The 18,840-nt window shown below is 47.3% G+C and overlaps 1 protein-coding gene and 1 non-coding gene across 2 annotated transcripts; both read left to right on the forward strand.

The window, feature by feature from the left end:
• The first annotated feature begins 13,426 nt into the window (after positions 1 to 13,426).
• On the forward strand, positions 13,427 to 17,692 carry LOC109763899 (probable beta-1,4-xylosyltransferase GT43E). The gene is made up of 4 exons (XM_020322769.4): positions 13,427 to 13,729; positions 14,168 to 15,148; positions 16,437 to 16,686; positions 17,102 to 17,692. The coding sequence occupies exons 2-4, from the start codon at positions 14,259 to 14,261 to the stop codon at positions 17,267 to 17,269; spliced, it is 1,308 nt and encodes a 435-aa protein (XP_020178358.1). The 5' UTR covers positions 13,427 to 13,729; positions 14,168 to 14,258; the 3' UTR covers positions 17,270 to 17,692.
• Positions 17,693 to 18,153: 461 nt separating this feature from the next.
• On the forward strand, positions 18,154 to 18,235 carry TRNAS-CGA (transfer RNA serine (anticodon CGA)). The gene has a single exon. It is a non-coding gene; the product is annotated as a tRNA-Ser (tRNA).
• The last annotated feature ends 605 nt before the right edge of the window (positions 18,236 to 18,840 follow it).

Below are 18,840 nucleotides of genomic sequence, written 5' to 3' on the forward strand. Positions count from 1 at the left end.
CTGCCAAAAAGGTGGTTGCTGATTAAAAGGCCGAACAGGCCACGCGCCTCCAGTGCGAGGAGAGAATATCTTCCATAGAGCGAGAGCTAAAGGATGCCACTGGCAAATGCCAAACACTCGAGGAGGAGAACAAGGCCAAAGTAGCCGAACTCGACAAGACCTTACAAGAGGCGAGAAAAGCACGGTCCGAGTCTAGAGCGGCTTGGGAGGAGATCCGGCAAGCTGGGGAGATAGCGGCCGGTAAGCCCTTTGTATTACAGACTAAATTCGGCGATCCGAAGTATGCCCTGCTTAATCAAATGTGGAGTTCTCCAAACGCATTCTTGGACTTGCCGAAGAGTGCCTCCGATGCGACGCAGTTTTTCCAAGTGCAAGAAGGATATGCAACGGAGAAGCTTTTCTAGTCGCAATTCAGCATGTCAAAGCGTCCGCTGTTGCTGAACGAACAAGTGGCCCATTGGGCCGAACTCCACAAGATATCCGGATCTGCCATGAAGGACGTCGTGGTCCGGCTGTGGCCGACTGAGCCAATTCCGAATAGTTATTTCGGTTTGGTGCAGCGACTTGTTGATGCGGTGCCGCGTATCGACGCCGTTAAGCAATCAACGTGCATTGAAGGTGCATGGATGGCCTTTGCCCGCGTCAAGACGTACTGGGCGAAGATGAAGGCCACCGATATTGCAGCAAAGAGTCCACCCGGGGGCAAGGACCATCACACGCTGAAGCATTATTTTGAGGATGTCCTAGAGGGCGCCCGCTTGTTAGAGGGTCAGTGCTCGAAGGGTATGATATTCGAGTGAATGTACCGAAATTGTAAAAACAATATTATGATAAATTAAGGCTATGTTTTTATACTTTTGCCTGAAAGTTTTTGATTCCTCCTGTGCGGCCGTTTTTTGTATAATCTGAAAGTTTACCAGTCGTCGGCTTCGGCCCCCTCGCATATAATACGGGGGTGTTCGGAAAAGCACTTGATCACTCTTGACCCAACGTCTTGGTCCGTGAAGGAGGTGTCAATGCGGCGAACTAGGCGATCAGACTATAGGGCTTTAACTTAGCCATAGGAGTTTGACGGTGGGTCTACGATATAGCCCCTGGTATGTACATGGTTATCGGAATACGGTGCGTTACATAGTTGACCAGAAGAACGGTCCTTCGTGTAATACAGAAGGAATCGCAAAAGATTCTGATAAGTCATCGAGTGGTTGACCAGCTCTCGCCGCATCATGACAGTCTGTTTTCGACTTTCTCTACTGAGGTGCTTAACCAGGTGAACCGGAAACACAATTGCAGTAGTTCTCCCTTTACTACCCTAGCCGATAGGATGGAACATAAGGTAGTAAGCACAGGAGCCGGGCAACCCAACTACTGACCAAAGACATGATTCGGAGCTGATGCATATAAGGCCAAACTCGTGACGCCGAAGTGTGCTATAAAGCTGTTCGGACTTGTCGGCAACTCATATGTTGCCATATCGAGCCCCTGGCAATTTGTGCCGAGGTGCGCGTGAAACAACCGAAGAAGCAAAATTCAGTTCTAGAAAAAGCGAATTCTGAATACGGATTATGTTCACTGGAATCTGATTGATACGTCAAACGCAATCTTACAGATTATAACGCCACTACCCGGGCTATTTGACATGACAGGGGTCGAAGGCTGAGGAAAAAGGCGCTTTACAGGTTTGAAATAAAGAGAGCGGTCTACAAAAAATTATTTGGACCTCCTGTCACACGTCTGCGCTGCCTTTGCCTCGGCGAAAGGATTCCTTAGCAGGAATAGCCTTTGGTTATTTATACGAAGCCGAACTCAGAAAGAGTCCGTGTAAGTCCGTAGGATGACCAGGCTTTGAGTCACCTGTGGTAAAAGATAAAAAAATAGTTAGAAAAGGAAAAAAGGCTATGGGAGTGCGAACCGTATTGTAGGCCTGTCCGGATTGTGCCTCTGCCGATGACCAGGGTATTTTAAGTGCGTAGTTATGTATGCGTGATACAAACTTCTCAGATATATGAGGCGAACGACGGAGGCCGAACTGCTAATCCAGCTCTGAGATTGATCGGTCCTGTTTAATAGAGACCGGCGGCTTGATGGCCGATGAGATACACGGCTTGATGAGGCCGCTTTGTACTTCGGCTACAGTAGCCGTAGCATGCTCCTCTGTACGGAGGGAGTGTTCCGTATTTCCGTTTATCGTGATGATGCCGCGTGGACCGGGCATCTTAAGCTTTAGATAGGCGTAGTGTGGGACCGCATTAAAACGAGCAAAAGCGGTACGCCCGAGCAGTGCATGGTAGCTACTGCGGAACGGGACAATATCGAAAGTCAAGCCTTCGCTTTGAAAGTTGTTCGGCGAGCCGAAAACGACTTCCAATGTGATTGAGCCCATGCAGTGAGCTTCTACGTCATGTACTGCTCCCTTGAAGGTAGTTGTGGTGGGCTTGATTCTTGAAGGATCAATGCCCATTTTGCGGACAGTGTCTTGGTAGAGTAGATTAAGACTACTGCCGCCGTCCATAAGGACTTTCGCAAGATGGAGCCCATTGATAATTGGGTCGAGGACCAGAGTTGCCGAACCTTCATGACGGATACTGGCTGGGTGGTCCTTGCAATCAAAAGTGATCGGGCAGGCCGCCCATTGGTTAAATTTTGGGGCGACCGGCTCTATGGCGTAGGCGTCCTGTAGTGCGGGCTTGCGCTCCCCTGTAGGGATGTCGTCACGTATACCATGTTTACTATTTTTACTTCCGGGGGAAATTGCTTCTGTCCCCCGCTGTTCGGTTGGCAAGTCTCTTCGTCATCGCTTTCACTGGGCGGCCCCTTCCCCTTGTGTTCGGTATTGAGCTTGCCGGCTTGTTTAAATACCCAACAGCTTCTGTTGGTATGATTGACTAGTTTATCGGGGGTGCCATGAATCTGGCAGGGCCGATCCAGTATCTTGTCTAAATTGGATGGTCCGTCTCTGTTTGCCTTGAATGGCTTTTTTCGTTGACCGGGTTTGGAGCCGCTGAATCCGGCGTTGACCGCCTTGTCTTGCGTTCCTTCATTATTATTTCGATGCTTGTGTTTATTGCGTCGTGGCTTGCCGTTGCCGTCCCGGACTTCGGAAGTGCCCAGATCACTGGTGTTGTTTCTTCTACGAGCGAGCCAGGCTATCTTCTCCCGCACAAAAGCGGGTCATCAGTGCGGTAAGGGCTGCCATGGATTTCAGTTTTTCTTGGCCGAGGTGGCGGATGAGCCACTCATCTCGGACGCTATGTTTAAAGGCCGCGAGGGCTTCAGCGTCCGGACAATCGACAATTTGGTTCTTTTTAATTAAGAACCTAGTACAGAGCTTCCTGGCTGACTCCCCGGGCTGTTGGATGATGTGACTAAGGTCATCGGCATCCGTAGGCCGGACGTATGTACCTTGGAAGTTATCATGGAAGGCGTCTTCCAAGTCTTCCCAGCTGCCAATGGAGTTCTCTGGGAGGCTGTTTAGCCAGTGCCGCGCTGGTCCCTTTAGTTTTAATGGGAGGTATTTGATGGCATGGAGATCATCACCGCGGGCCATGTGGATATGGAGAAGAAAATCTTTGATCCATACTGCGGGATCTGTTGTTCCATCGTATGATTCGATATTCATGGGTTTAAACCCTTCCGGGAATTCGTGCTCCATTACCTCATCTGTGAAGCATAAGGGGTGAGCGGCGCCTCTGTAGCGGGCGGCGTCACGACGGAGTTCGGCGGACGTCCCTATGAGGTTTTCACCCCGAGGGAGGTTGTGTTGGTCGCGCCGGGCCTGATAGCCGTCCTGTTGTGTTGGGGCATGTCCCTTTGACCCATAAATTGATCTAGCTATGCCTGCCCTAGCGTCCAGGTCCTGCCGTAGGTCATAGATGTAATCCTGGGCCACTGTCTCCCTTCTGTTACGGCGGGGTAATGCGGGCTAGTGTTTGGCTTGTGGAGCCGTTTTGTCACGGCCACGCGGTGGCCGGTCTGGTTTATCATCTGTGTTGTGCACTGGCACGATGGGTTCGCGCGCCTCGATGTCGAATTGGGGTAGCAGCTTGCGCTTCGGGTAGCTTTTTGCGGGGCGCTCAAGGCCGTACTCCTCAGCTTCCAGGACCTGGGTCCATCTATCGTTGAGTGTATCCTGTTCGGCTTGAAGCCGTTGCTGCTTCCTTTTCAGGCTCCTCGCGGTTGCGATGAGCTGTTGCTTAAAGCGTTCTTGCTCGAGGGGTTCTTTTGGCATGATAAAGTCTTCGTTGCCGAGGCTTATTTCGTCTTCGGAGGGTGGCATATAACTGCTGTCCTCCGAGTCATCATTCCCAACTAGCTCGTGGGGGTTACTCTGCCCTTCCTCCCTATCTTCCTGTTCGGAAGCTGGTTCGATGAGGGTGTCTGGGTCTTCGACTTTCTCCAGAGTATTATTTTCTCCGGCGCCGGTATAGCTTTCTTTGTCACGACGTGATTTTGAACGGCGCCACTCATGCCGCCGTTTCGGTGGTTTATCAGTGTTATTGTCCTTGACTGGATCCGTACCGCCGTCATCGCCATCATCTTTTGATGTATCCACCATATATATATCATACGTGGAGGTGGCCGCCCAGCGTCCAGTATGCAGTGGGCTTTGGGCCTGCTCCTCTCCGGCATCGTCGTCCATACCGTCGATGTCTTCGGAGCCGTAATCGAGCATGTCGGTTAGGTCCTCGACAGTGGCTATGAAGTGGGTGGTGGGTGGGACGCAAAATTCCCCGCTCTCAGCCCCTAGTCCGGGCTGGGCATAGTTCGTACGTTGCTCCTCTGTAATGACAAGGGATCGCATTAGGTCCAGAGCCTCGCTTAAAGGCGAGGTTTTTCCAGGGAGGAGAGAGTCCGTGGAGTACGGCAGGAGAGAGACTCCCTGGCCGAACTCACACGATGCTGACTCCGAGAGTTCGGAGCCAGGGTCCGGCTTCATGATGGTTGCCAGCGACACTACTTTGTTCGGCTCTCTCGTACTGGGTTTAGTGGCCGCAGATAGTCCGGCGGGCTCAGGAAGCCCGTCTTCGGACCCGGCGACGCGCTCTGGATCTAAGGCCAGAGCAGAGGTTGGGGTCGCGAATCCTTGGAAGATCAAGTCTCCTCGGATATCAGCGACATAGTACAGATTTCCAAAGCTAATCTGGTGACCTGGGGCGTAGCTGTCGATCTGCTCTAGATGGCCACGTGAGTTGGCCCGCAGTGCGAAGCCGCCGAACACAAAGATCTGGCCGGGGAGGTAAACCTCCCTCAGGGCAGCGTTGTTGTAGATGATTGACGGAGCCATCAAACCTTCTAGCGACGACACAGAGGAACTCTCAATGAAAGCACCAATGTCGGTGTCAAAACCGGCGGATCTCAGGTAGGGGGTCCCGAACTGTGCGTCTAAGGTCGATGGTAACAGGAGACAGGGGACACGATGTTTACCCAGGTGCGGGCCCTCTCTTTGGAGGTAATACCCTACTTCCTGCTTGATTGATCTTTATGAATATGAGTATTACAAGAGTTGATCTACCACGAGATCGTAATGGCTAAACCCTAGATGTCCAGCATGTATGATGATTATGATTGTCTCTACGGACTAAATCCTCCGGTTTATATAGACACCGGAGGGGACTAGGGTTGTACAAAGTCGGTTACAGAGAAAGGAATCTTCATATCCGAACGCCAATCTTGCCATCCACGCCAAGGAGAGTCCCATCCGGACACGGGAGAGAGTCTTCTGTCTTGTATCTTCATGGCCCATCAGTCCAGCCCACGTCACACAGGCCGGACGCCCGAGGACCCCTTAATCCAGGACTCCCTCAGTCTCCTATCTGCCAAATTATATGAAAAGAATTATCTTCATGTAAGCATGAGAGGAACTGAGGAAAATTATATAGGATCTCACAGAAACGGGGGCGTACCGAAGATGTTGAAAGTTTGCTTTTGTTAACTTTCGAATTCCATGCGTCCCAGCAGCTTGGGGGGGTGGATAGATTGCACTTTTTTGCAAGAGAAGTTCTGATCTACTCATTTTTAATCATGACAATACAACGAACGCCAGAAATAATAATAATTACATCCAGACTCGTAGACCACCTAGCGACGACTACAAGTACTGAAGCGAGCCGACGGCATGCCGCTGTCGTCGCCCCTTCCTTGCGGAGTCGGGCAAAACTTGTTGTAGTAGATTGCCGGGAAGTTGTCGTGTTATGAGCTCATAGGACCAGCATCAGAACATCAACCGCCGCCATTAAAGATTAGCGTAGATCAGAAGGATCCAACAAGAAAACACGCGAACATAGACGAACTATTCAGAAGTTTTCTCGCAAAAAAACATAGATGAACTGCCACCAGATCCAAGCAAATCCACCAAAGACAGATCCGTCGGAGACACATCTCCATACGCCCACCAATGATGCTAGACTCACCACCGGGATGTGGGCTAGGCGGAGAGCTTATTCCATCTTTAGGGAGCCATCACCGTCTCGTCTTTCTGAGCAGGACACAAACCCTAAGAAAACTCAAAGGAACATCTAAAAACGGAGCCCTCCCTCCAGCAAGGGCTAGGATGCACCAACACAGCCATGTCCCTAAGAGCATCTACATCCGGACTTGGCAAATCCGACCCCTCAAATGCACGCGGACGCACCCGGGCGCGTCGACGGACAGTGACCGGTCACGCCTCAAAAAATGCATTCCACATCCGGATTCCTCAGAGTGTTGGTCCGGTCGCCAACAAGGTAGAGTAGGGCATGGGACACGAGCCGGCTCACGGGGCTCAAGGCGCCGCCGTCTCCCATGCCCTACTCTTCCTCATCGGAGCCCGGAACCCGAACGGTGCTAGTAGACGTCAGATCAATGAAGGATCCGTCCTAGGACGAGCAGCGGACGTCGACGACGATTATGGATGGCACCCGCAGGGTATGAGTGCGGGTGAAGCTACCCCATACCCTTACCCGTCCATTCTGAACTTACCCATCACCAATACCCATACCCGTCAAGGGTACAATTGTTTCCTATACCCGTCACCTGACAGGGTATATGGGTACCCGCGGGTAAAAATACTTGTGTTTACAACACATCAATTAAGTAGAAAATAGTTGTAAAAAGCAACATGTAATCATAAATTATTAATAGCAACACATTTTAAACAACAATGTACAACAACATATTGTAACGACAACACATTCTCATAAACAAAAATACTTGCCTATAAAGTGACACATAAAAATGTTAAACAACAACACAAATCATAAATAACAACACATAGGCATACACTTTAAGTTCACAAAATCATGATAAATTATAGAGATAATGTGACTACACATTAGAGTTTTTACCTAGCGCGATTAGGAGGGGAAAATTAATGCATTGGGATATTAACAGAAACCCACTTATAAACATTTTAGATGGGTACATGGGTATGCGGGCATGGGTTATACGATCCCATACCCGTACCCTCTCTACCCGATAGGTATGATATTTTCCCATTTAAGTACCCATGGGTAAATTTTTGACTCATACCCTTACCCTAAAAGGGTTTTTACCCGTAGGGTACGTGGGTAATGGGTACCCATTGCCATCCCTAACGACGATGCAGTTGCGGCCCCGGGACTGATGTGCCATACGGGGCACCGGAGAATGGACTCCGCCTCAGCGACGTCCACCGCCACGAGGGCTGCCGCCGTCTCCTGCGCCCGGTGCCTTGCACGGCAGGCACACCGTAACATGGCCTCATCGGACGAGGCCCATGGTGCGTCCGCATGCTCAGAGCGCCAACAGAGGGGTTGCGCGTCCGCCAGTGCGTTCGGACGCCAGACGGACCGCACGGCCTCCGGCGAGGCAGCTACGGCTGGCCTAGCGCCGGATCCATGCGCCATTTGGGCAGACGCAATGGATTCCCGACGGAAGGAGTCTGAGCGCTGCCTCGCACGGGCCTCCTCCCGGGAGTGACGGAGCGCAAGCAGGACGGCCATCTCCTCCTTGGGGCCGCGTGGGATGAGCTCAGGGTCGACGGATCTGGAGGTGAAGAACTCGGATTCGCTGCCCGCCATGCCGGAGACGGCCGGAAGGAGCTGGAGACGAGTTTGGGTGGCGGAGGGGAGTGAAGGGGAAGGGAGTGAAGTGGCTAGGGTTTGCTCCGGCGAGCGGATGGGGAGGGATTTATGTGGGGTTGGGTGGGCCAGCATGGGGCGGGTCCGTCATGGCGGGCATGCCCGGGCGCCCCCATATCCGCCCCATATTTGGGCTGGATATGAGGGGTGCCAGTCAGCCCAGCGTTTGAGGCCCGTTTGAGGCGCCCGTCTGGGTCAAATTTTCACGACCGGGCGGGCAGCCCGGGCGTTTGAGGCCGATTTGGGGTGCCCAGCTGTAGATGCTCTATGGCCACCGGAGAAGAGACAAACCGACGACGACGGCGGCTGGAGGCATAGGAACCCTAGGTTTTTTTGGGGAGGAGGCGGCTGCGTGAGGCATTGTGTGCTACTAGAGGAGATTAAATCTTAGGTTGTACTTAAAGGAACATTGGCTTCTGATGACATTGGTGTGATAGCCTTGCAAACCGTGCAGTGTGTGATTAGTTTGTGTGCTGTCCCAGAAGGTTATACTTTCATTGTTTTGTGCGAGATACTCCTAGGAATAATAAGTCTATGGAGATCCGCGTTTAACTTCACAGTCAACTCCTAATAGCGCGTCAAGACCCGGTCATATAAAATTCATCATGTTATACCTGGTACGGGTAGCATCTTGATGCCGGACAGTAATTCTCCAAAACCTCTCTCTTATTTTACTTTTCTAAACTTTCTAAGGGATTAAACGTTTGCTCATCTATCTATGAAATTTCTTATTACTTAATTCCTTACAAAACTTATTTTTTTCGATTCTTCAAAATCTTTGCTTAAACAACTGAAATAAATTCAGTCAAAAAGTCAATACTTTCTAGATTTGACCAAGTTTATATACAAAAATATTAATGTAAACAATAAAGCAATTTCAATATACCCATCATTAGATATATGTTTCATAATCTATTTATTCAATATTGTGGTTTTTTATGTTTCCTTCTATATATTTGGTCAAACTCATAAAGAATTGACTTTTTGACTGAATTTATACGCCATTTGGGGACGGAGGTAGTATCAAAATAAACATAGACAATTCAAACTCATCACGTCATAATTCAACTAACAACATAAATAAAGTTCAACCAATTCATCGAACAACTAAACACAACCATAATTTATGCCAAAAGACAACGAATGAACAAGTCCATTTCAAAAACCACCAACACATGGTGACCGAAAACCATCCTAGTTCACATGAGCCTCATGCACTTGGGCCAGTATCGGTAGAACTACCATAATTTCTCCTCTGTTTGGCCAGTCCCGGCCCGACCGTGGCATCGAGAGAGATGTTAACCCAAGCTTCACACAAAGCTTTGTCCTTCTGCGTCTTGTAGTTGCACGACCTACTCTTCCTTTGGTGTGTTTGTGTCTCCTCGGCCTCCTCCACAACCTCGGCATTTCTCATCATCTCTTGGGTATGCGAGAGTTCAAACCCTCCAAATCGATCATGGCACTAGGAGGTGGGCACAAGAGAAAATATCAGGTGAGTGCTTTTCAAAAAAAAGCTCCAAGAGTCTGGTAATTGCACGTGTAACCCTTGAATCACAGATCCAATGGTCCATTCGAGCACCTGATATTTTCTCGTGGACATAGAGTATCGTCTGAAACAGAAAGACATAACAACCAATGGTGACTACTCGGGATTCCCCGAGGACAACATGAAATTGAAACAATTGATGCAGATAATAAGATATTAAAAATGTGTAGGTGTCGATCACCGAACCTCGTTAACAAGTATATCGTCACCGTTAATCGTAGCATGCTCTTTTCATAACATAGTGGGTGAAAGCCACGCATGTCAATGTAGTACTCTTTCTTGGTTAAGTCACGCGGCTGCATCCTCCCCTAAAAAAGCCTAGGGTTTCCTTGCCTCCCGCCGGGGCTGGCACCGGTCCGCCTCATTGTCGGTGGGCCATGTCGGTAAAACTTTCAATGGGTTTTGACTAAAGCAAACGACATCATGTCTTAACTTGGTAGACCCATGGAAGATGATCGATCATTTGCACGTCGCAACGGTGGTAGCTGGATCTACAACTGAGCTACTTGTTTCACTGGAAGAGAAAGAGGGAGAATGTGGCATTTTGGCGTACTCTCGGTTTTGTACTGCACCCAAGAACCATTTGTCCAGCAGATGTTGGACAGTCTACCGGGAATTCCTCTACCATGTATATAGTGCACGAGGTGCTGTGGTGCGCTTGTACTAAGATTCTTCACAATTAATGGCAATAACGTTGCTCTGTTAGCGATGTACATGTCGCAAGTAGATCGAGGTGGTGAGAAATGTTAGTCGGTGCTAAGCTATATAGGAGGAGTATATGTCGCAGTTGACAATTTAACGAGTGCTTTGATTTTGCTGCCATTCATCAACAATGAATCGATTCCCACAGTGAGAAACAACAACAACAATGAATCGATCCACTAAAAACCAGTTGTAGCGAACCAACCCGTGGTTAAATGGTTAAGTTGGATAATGGTATTCCCAGCCCACTAGAATTCAAGTCCTGCCGCTCGCATTTATTCTGGATTTATCTCAGGATTTTCGGTGATGTGAGTTCAGTGGGAGGAGACGTTCCATCGACCACGAGACGCCTACAATGACTTTGTAAAATCTCAAAATGATATGCCGGCTCAGTCTCTTAAAGATGCTCATAGAGATAGAATGTGCGTGTGCATTCATAGGGGTAAGTGTATGCGCGTATATGTGAGTGCTTGTGTCTGTGCTGATTTAAAAAAAAAGCTGAAAGAGCATGCATGATCAGGTCGTTGCATTGTCACGAAAAAACATAAAATGGTTAGTCGATCATTGAAACGTGGGGCAAGCCTGTCATACGTCGGTCACTACTCTTTCCTTCCACCGGTCACGCCACGTGGTGATCGTACAACTAGCTACACCTACACCCACACCGTTTGTTCACTACACCACACACATAAACAGCTGGCTGCGGATCGGACGGCCGCGATCTGTCGTCGTCGGAGAGCACACGCGCCGCCGTTGCAACCACTCCACCGGCGCGTACGTCTCCGGCCAGGCCAATACGGCGGGTCACGGACACGAGCATGGGTTGCCATGAATGCCGTCGCACTGCACGGCTAGTTTAGCAATCAGATCGCCGTGCGCTGTCCTGGACGACAAGGTTATTCACTACACGTAGTCTTTCATGAGATGAGATATTTTTGGGAGGAAGTCTATAGAGTTTTGCTTTCTCCTTGTGTAGTCGATTGAAAATGGCGTGTCAAGACCTGGTCATATAAAATTAGTCTATGGATCAGTAGAGATGACGACACTAGCGGACTTTTATTGGGTTATTATCCATGATAGTAATAGAATCACAGGTGTTCTCTTTGTAAAGAGAAAAAAATATATATACTCCTAAGCAGTGGTTCTAACTTCCCGTGGGTTTTCTTTTCAAAAGGCTGGGACCATATATTAAACAACACAAGCCATTAAAAACATTCATACATAAATTAAAATACATTCAAATTCTTGAAGGTGCCGAAGTTTTCTTTCTCCTGCACCCACCGACGGTACTCGGTGAGCAAAACTCATTGCGTCTTTGAGCCTCCATCTTAGCGGAGCAAACTTGTTTTAAGTAGATGAGTTTGTAAAATCAACGGCTAGGAAGTCCTCGATGTGTACCATAAGACACTAGTGCTGCGTTATGCGTAGTAGATCGCCGCCCCATCAAAGAAAATGATGGACAGAGGCTGTAGAACGCCTCGGTACCGGCCAAACGGACTCGAGGAACACAAATCTCATGCGCTCACCGATGAGAATGAGTCTGGATCGACAACCTTTGTCGGTCGGAACTGGAGGAAGAGTACCAAGACGTACAACCACGTTGCCCGCTCTACAGACCTAGACAAACTTGTAGAAGAAAACATAAGACCCGAAGAACCAGGTCCAAGAACGCAACATCTTTCAAATGCCTCCAGGCGATACAAACAAGCATCATCGGAAAGAGAAAGAGGCGGGGAGACTTTATTCCACAATGACGACAACATCGTCTCACCACTGTCGAATGGAGACCTACCTAATGTCAAGAGAGAAAAACTACAACCCCCACCGGTAGGTCGGGGACTCCCCGCACATCCTCACCGACGGATCCAATGGAGGAGGAGGAGGCCGGCGATGACGACGCGGGAGGAACCCTAGAACCCTAGATCGCTTGGGGTTGGTGGGCCTGTGGTTCATCAACTAGTGTGACTTCTTTGTGGGTTGGTTAGCTAAGATGAACATAGTTTCATCCACCAGTGTGTCCTCTATTTTATCTGATCACATAATTGATTAATCTTCAAATAATACCACAAATGGCTCAAATATCATTTATTAAAGAGACTTCAAATAGGGAGGGTCATTTTGGCTCCGGGGAGCATATGCTCCCAAATGAATAGTAAATTCAAAATAAAAGTAAATACATTAAATTTTATAGATATTCATGTTAGTGTAACAAGCGTGTATGTCAATTTTCATATGAAACAGGATATCAGTGCTTCATCATGATAAAAATAAAATTAAGTGTAACATTTGGTGTTTGATTTTTTTCATAGGTCAGAATGCTAAAGCTTTCCACATAAAAATTTGCAAGTAGCATGAACACATCTAATTTTTTTAACACCTGAAAACACATTTTTTACGTGAAAAATATCGTGCAACAATTGATCAATTGTTGGCCTCTATAATTTATAGGAGTATTATATAGTTGTATTCGATTTTTAGGCTTAAGCCTTTGGTGGTCATGTGAATGCACATGAATACCCATAGGATCGTCCAAACAGTGGGTCGACATCCTCCCGAGTCCCTACTCTTCAAGTAAACATCAAATAAACTTGTCGATCTCATACCAAAACTGTAAAATTAAGACTCCACTACGAACCTGACGTCAGATTTTCGACTATGGCAAATCGAAAGTTTTTCATGGCAAATTATGTTCTTCAAGGATGACAAATTTAGTTGGCGAACATGGCAAATTCGTTTCAGTTCATTCTATTGTCAGAAAATTGTCGTGCTTATAAACTAAATTTGTCATCATCGCGTCATTATAAATTGCCATTAAAAATGTCAGATTTGCCATGCCTAAAAATCTGACATCACATATTGTTTCGGTAAAACTATTATGTCTTATATAATTTACCCTCTTGTACCCAAATCACTCTGAATAATTGCATCTTACATTTTTTGAGCTGCATAATTGCATCCTTTGGCACACACAAAGCAAGAGGGCCCCTTTAAAGAACTGGACGAAAGAACACCGTGGTGGCAGGAGCAAAACAGCCATCGCCGTCCGTCCGTCCGTAAAACCGCGAGGAAACGAGAAAAGGTCACAGCTTGAGACGCAACCTCCGACGGCGACGGCCGCCATTTGTTTACTCGCTCCTCCGCTCCGCCCCTTTTCCCCTTCCCCTCCCTATCCACCACCCTCCAGCCACCGCCGCACCAACTCCTCTCTCTCTCTCTCCTGTCCCCCTCGATTGGTTGCGCCACCAACCTGACCGCACCAAGCTGAGCCAAGCACGCCCGAGCAAAGCGCGGAGAGAGAGGACAGCTCGAGGACCGGGAGGAGCCTCCCGACAGCCGCGCGCCGCCGGCCCGTCGGTCCGGCGTCCAGATCCCGCCCAGTTCGGAGGTACCCCCACCCGTCCAGCCCCCCCTCCCCCTGTTCTGTTCTGGTCTGTGGCTTTGCGGCGGAAATCGCCTGTGCCCGAATTCGGGGGGCGTTGTTGGTGAAATTGTGCTGCCGTGCTCGGATCGGAGGTTCCAGTTCATGCTCGTCGTTCTGAACTTCTGCTGCCCCTGATTTTTGCTGTTGCTGTGCGGTGGAATCCGGGCTGGCCATTTGGATCAGAAATCGAATCTTTGGGTGCCGATCCTGTTTCTTGAATTCTGGGCTTACTTACTGGCTGGTTGTTGTGTGGGGAGATATCTCCTCTCCGTGATCCTTTTTGGTGCCCTTGCAGATCTTGCTGTACTGAATTGCAGCTGCAGAAGTGGTTATAATTGCTGTACTGAATTCTACTTTCAGCCGGCCGAGCTAAGACAATTCTTCAACTCGTTGTATTTGCAGGTACAATTTTTCCCTGCGTGTCCGCATGAGCAGAAGAGACAGTCGGAGAAGTGATCTTGGACTAAACTTCTGAGAAATTTAGGAGGCATACATGCATAATGATGTTGGGATGGTGTCCAGTAGAAGGAATTCCACAGGGGCGTTCCACCGCGACGGCCCACCCAAGGACTGGTCCCAGTTTGCCGACCCCTCGCCCTCTCCTAAACTGCTCTACTCGCAGTCCTATGTCGTCATGAGGGGGCTGCTGGCTTCGCTGGCATCTCTGGACTTCGCCCTGTGGTCAAGCACGATGAAGTCCGCATGGCGATCGCCCGAGAGGTCGAAGTCTAAGGGGCCAGGCTGCAAGAGAGTTGCGTTTCGGCTCTTTGTTTGTTTCATGGTCGGCATCTTCATCGGGTTCACGCCCTTCTTCTCGGTCGATGTCTCTCAGAAGATAGTCTCGAGGCTCCCGTTCGACGATGGGGTGGATGATAAGGTTAAGGAGTTGGATGCAATCGTAGTGCAGAAAGAGGTCGAGGTGGTTGATGAGCCCGAGGTTGAGCAGTTGAGCCCTCCGGTTCCTGCAATGTTGGATGATGAGGTGGATTTCGTCGAAGCTGCGAAACCTGCTATTACTGATTTGGTCATCCCTGTGAGGAAGCTTCTGATAGTGGTGACAATCACTTCTGCTCGGCCACAACAGGCGTATTACTTGAATCGTCTAGCTCATGTTCTGAAAGGTGTACCACCTCCTCTCTTATGGTTAGTGGTGGAATGGCCTGTTACTACCTTTGAAACAGCAGAAATCCTCAGGTCTTCTGGGGTTATGTACAGGCATATTGTCTGCAGGAAAAATCTTACAAGTGTACGGAAGATTGCTGTCTGTCAAAGGAACAATGCAATCTATCATATCAAAAAGCATCACCTTGATGGTATAGTGCACTTTGCTGATGAAGAACGATCATACATGGGTGATGTATTTGAAGAAATGCGGAAAATCAGGTGACATTTCTCTACCAAAACTTTATTTGATGTACTGGTATATTTGATGAATTATGAATGCATGGTAAATCCTCTTGATGGTCCAAATGTTTTGTTGAAACTTTTTGTTGTATAACTAACTCTGTTGGTGACAAGTTGTAGATTCTGGTTTCTTTGCTCATTTTAGACTTACTATTCTATACTCCCTCCGTCTCGAATTGCCTGTCGCATAAATGGATAGAAATGGATGTATCTAGAACTAAAAATACGTCTAGATACATCTATTTCTGCGACAAGTAATTCCGGACGGAGGGAATATTATATTGCATGAATGAGTTGTTACATCTTCCTTGCTTATGACGCAAGTCAGTACTATGTTGAGTGTTACATGATCCTTGCGCATGAAATTAGTAAGCAGAGACAGCACCTAGTAAATGCTGTCTTCTCAAGGAATCTATGGCTATCTATATAAATATGTAGTTTCTTCAGTTGGATGCCACTTGGATTTTGGTAGCAGCCAATGAAGCAAGTTTCATAATCTCATACACATGGCTAGGATTTCTGGAAATCAGCACTAACTGGCTTTGTAAACCATGGCTAAAACTGAAAGGCGTCTATTTGCTTTTGCTCCTAGAATTGTGTGACTTGTGCACTGTGACAGGAACCTTCTCTGCACTAGAAAAATCCACTTGTAAATTTCCCTTTTCTTTTTGCAACAAATCATAAGATTTTCATACTTTTCAATTGTTGGACCTAGCTTATACTGGTGAGTACCAGCGTCACAAAAATATTTCCTACCTACATGATGCTGAATGAGTGATACTCAACCAGCCGTGGGAAGGTTCTTAGTTTCCTATCAGAGCCTTTGTTCATGGTAAACAAATATTGGGGATTCCAGATTCCAGCCAGCACCTTGCCAATTATTTTCAAACAGTTCCTTTCCTGAATGTGGTCTTCACTGGCAAAAGAATATTACAGAGTACTATTATCTGTTGTTTTCAGTTTATCTTAGTGATGACTGATGATATAACTCAACAATTTACCAAATTGGGTGCTCAAACTTGAGAAGTTATGCAGCATGGTGGCAATTTTGCAAGAAAAAGAACTGATTGCAAATAGTCTTTTTATTAAGAAAACGGACATGTCGTGAGTAGAATTCAAAGATAAAGCCTGTGAAATAGGAATTTGGTTTAAGAGGTAAAACAATATCATGGACTTTGTTGCCTTAAAACTGCCTACCAGAGATTTCAGATCAAAGAAATCTGTAGTAATCTTTCTTTCTCTTATGAGTTTGTTCTTTTGTATGCAGGCGCGTTGGTGCATGGCCTGTAGCGAACCATGATGCAAGTAAGTACAGGGTGGTTGTAGAAGGGCCTACGTGTAAAGGAAACCGAATCACTGGATGGAACACAATTCCGAAGAAGGGTGCACCCCGTCGATTCCCAATTGGTTTTTCTGGGTTTGCTTTCAACAGTACAATGCTTTGGGATCCTCAAAGGTGGAACCGCCCAGCTATGGATTCTGTTATAGTCCACTCTGGTGGTAGAGGTGGTCTGCAGGTGAGTTTGTCCCTAACACAAACTTCATATATTCAAGCATATCACTATGTTTTAATGGAACTTCCTTTCTGCAAAATCCTACTGCAGCCTAGTTGAATTTCTATCTGTAGATCTCCATGGAGCAAACTGCACAGTACCTATCAAAATTTTTTGGGTAACACTGTAATGAAGTAAAATATCATAAAAGATTGATTAGGGAAATAAATGATAATTGCGATCAAGACAAAACCAGCCGCGGGATATCTTAAGCAACTATAGCCGCTAGTATGTCTCGAAGAAAATGCAGCATTATGGCTATTTTTGTGACCTGATATGAAGCCATACAACAGATAACTCATAAAAATTTACATGGGTAACAGAATTCATGTAACATAACATCAAATTATTTTACTGACCTGACTATGTGTCATTGCAGGAGTCACGATTTGTCGAGAAGCTTGTTAAAAACGAGCGTCAAATAGAAGGCCTTCCAGACAACTGCAACCGAGTTATGGTCTGGAACTTCGCCCTGGAACCTCCCCAGCTCAACTACCCCGCCGGCTGGTCACTGTGGAACCACCTTGAAGTTGTCAAAGACCTGTAACATAGAGATCCTGCCACCGGAAGTCCTCTGCTCCTACAGGCCGTTTCTCTCGGCAAGCCGGAAGGATGATAAGCCTTGCGGCGGTGCAGAGGTTCTGAATCTCGACTTGGCGATGCCCTCTAGCGGCGCTGCTAACCGATTGCCCTCCTCCTAAACAGCCCGCGCGACGGGACCCGCAAAGTCGTAGTGTCAGTCATACTAGTAGCAGTGCCAATCAGAACTGCCTGACCAACTTTTTTCCTATTTTGTGTGCTCGCTGTATTCTTTTTGTGCCCCTTCGTGTCCCCTCCGTATTCGCCGGTGCATACTGCCCTGTAGTTTTTTTTCCCCACGGCCTTTCTGTGTTTATGATACGTTTACAGATGTAAAAAACTGCAGCCATTGCGGCTGTTGAACAGTGAATGCAATACCACAGATTTGTAACTGTTGACCCAGTAATGAACTCGTCTAGGCTGTAAGCTGTGTCGAATTCCTTTTGGTGTCTTAACTGTAATCGTACATGACGCTGTGAAATTGTACATGAAACCTGTAAAGAATTTCTTTCGATTGCCTGGCGAGGTCATAGCCGTCCCAACCTTTAACCAAACATGTTAGTGCAAATGATGAGCAAACATGGCATGTGATTCGAACATTACTGGCTACGCACAAGTAGTTGATCTCTTTGTTGCAGAATTTTGTGATCAACCTGTTTGGTGCATGCGCTCCTGTAAACATAGGAGTCCTGTGACGACGTTCCTTCTTTTTATTTAATCATTCATAAATAAAGAATTTTGCGGCACTAGTTTGGAAATGGTGGTAGAAATCCAGTATACGTGTATACATTTTGGCATTGGCCATCAGGCGTACAAGTCCATATAAAATTTTAAGTGAGTGTTGACATCAAAGTCGATATGTCCGAGTGGTTAAGGAGACAGACTCGAAATCTGTTGGGCTTTGCCTGCGCAGGTTCGAATCCTGCTGTCGACGATTCACTTTTTTTTTCTTTCTTTTGCAGTAACCTTTATTGTCAACTGTCCCTTTAAAAAGAAAAATTTGAAGTGTTTTTTTTTCGGAAACTGTAAGATTTTGTTGGTGCAATCTTTGTAACTATCTTCATGTGCAATGAATTCCCATAAAAAAATGTTCATGTACCGAACAATGTGTCGAGTAAAAATACAGGGTCTTGTAAGGAACAGTGTGTCGTCGAATCCTGCTGTTGGCGATTCAACCTTTTTTTTTTTTTGCTTCTGCTTCTTTGTGGATTTTGTCATGTGCTACTGTCAGATTTTTTTGATGAAATGAACGGTGCGTTACGTCAGTTAATGTGCAGTGCAGTAGCTGGAGTAAGATATAGGCCATTGGCTTCCTGAGATTGGGCTACCAATGACCCTCAACTATCTAAGTTGCACGTTTGGAAATCATAGTGGAGACTTGCCTCAAAGGTAGGTACTTCAGCTGTCTCCCGAATTTATTGGGATGGGCAGCAGCTGAAGCTGAAGCTCTCCTTTAGGAGAGGTTTTCACTGACAGGGTCATGGAGCTATGGTTTCAGGCAGTGGACATTGCCTCTTCTTTGTCTTAACCGAGGAATAG

This window comes from Aegilops tauschii, chromosome 1 (assembly GCF_002575655.3).
Source record: "Aegilops tauschii subsp. strangulata cultivar AL8/78 chromosome 1, Aet v6.0, whole genome shotgun sequence".
In the NCBI taxonomy this organism is placed as follows: Eukaryota; Viridiplantae; Streptophyta; class Magnoliopsida; order Poales; family Poaceae; genus Aegilops; species Aegilops tauschii.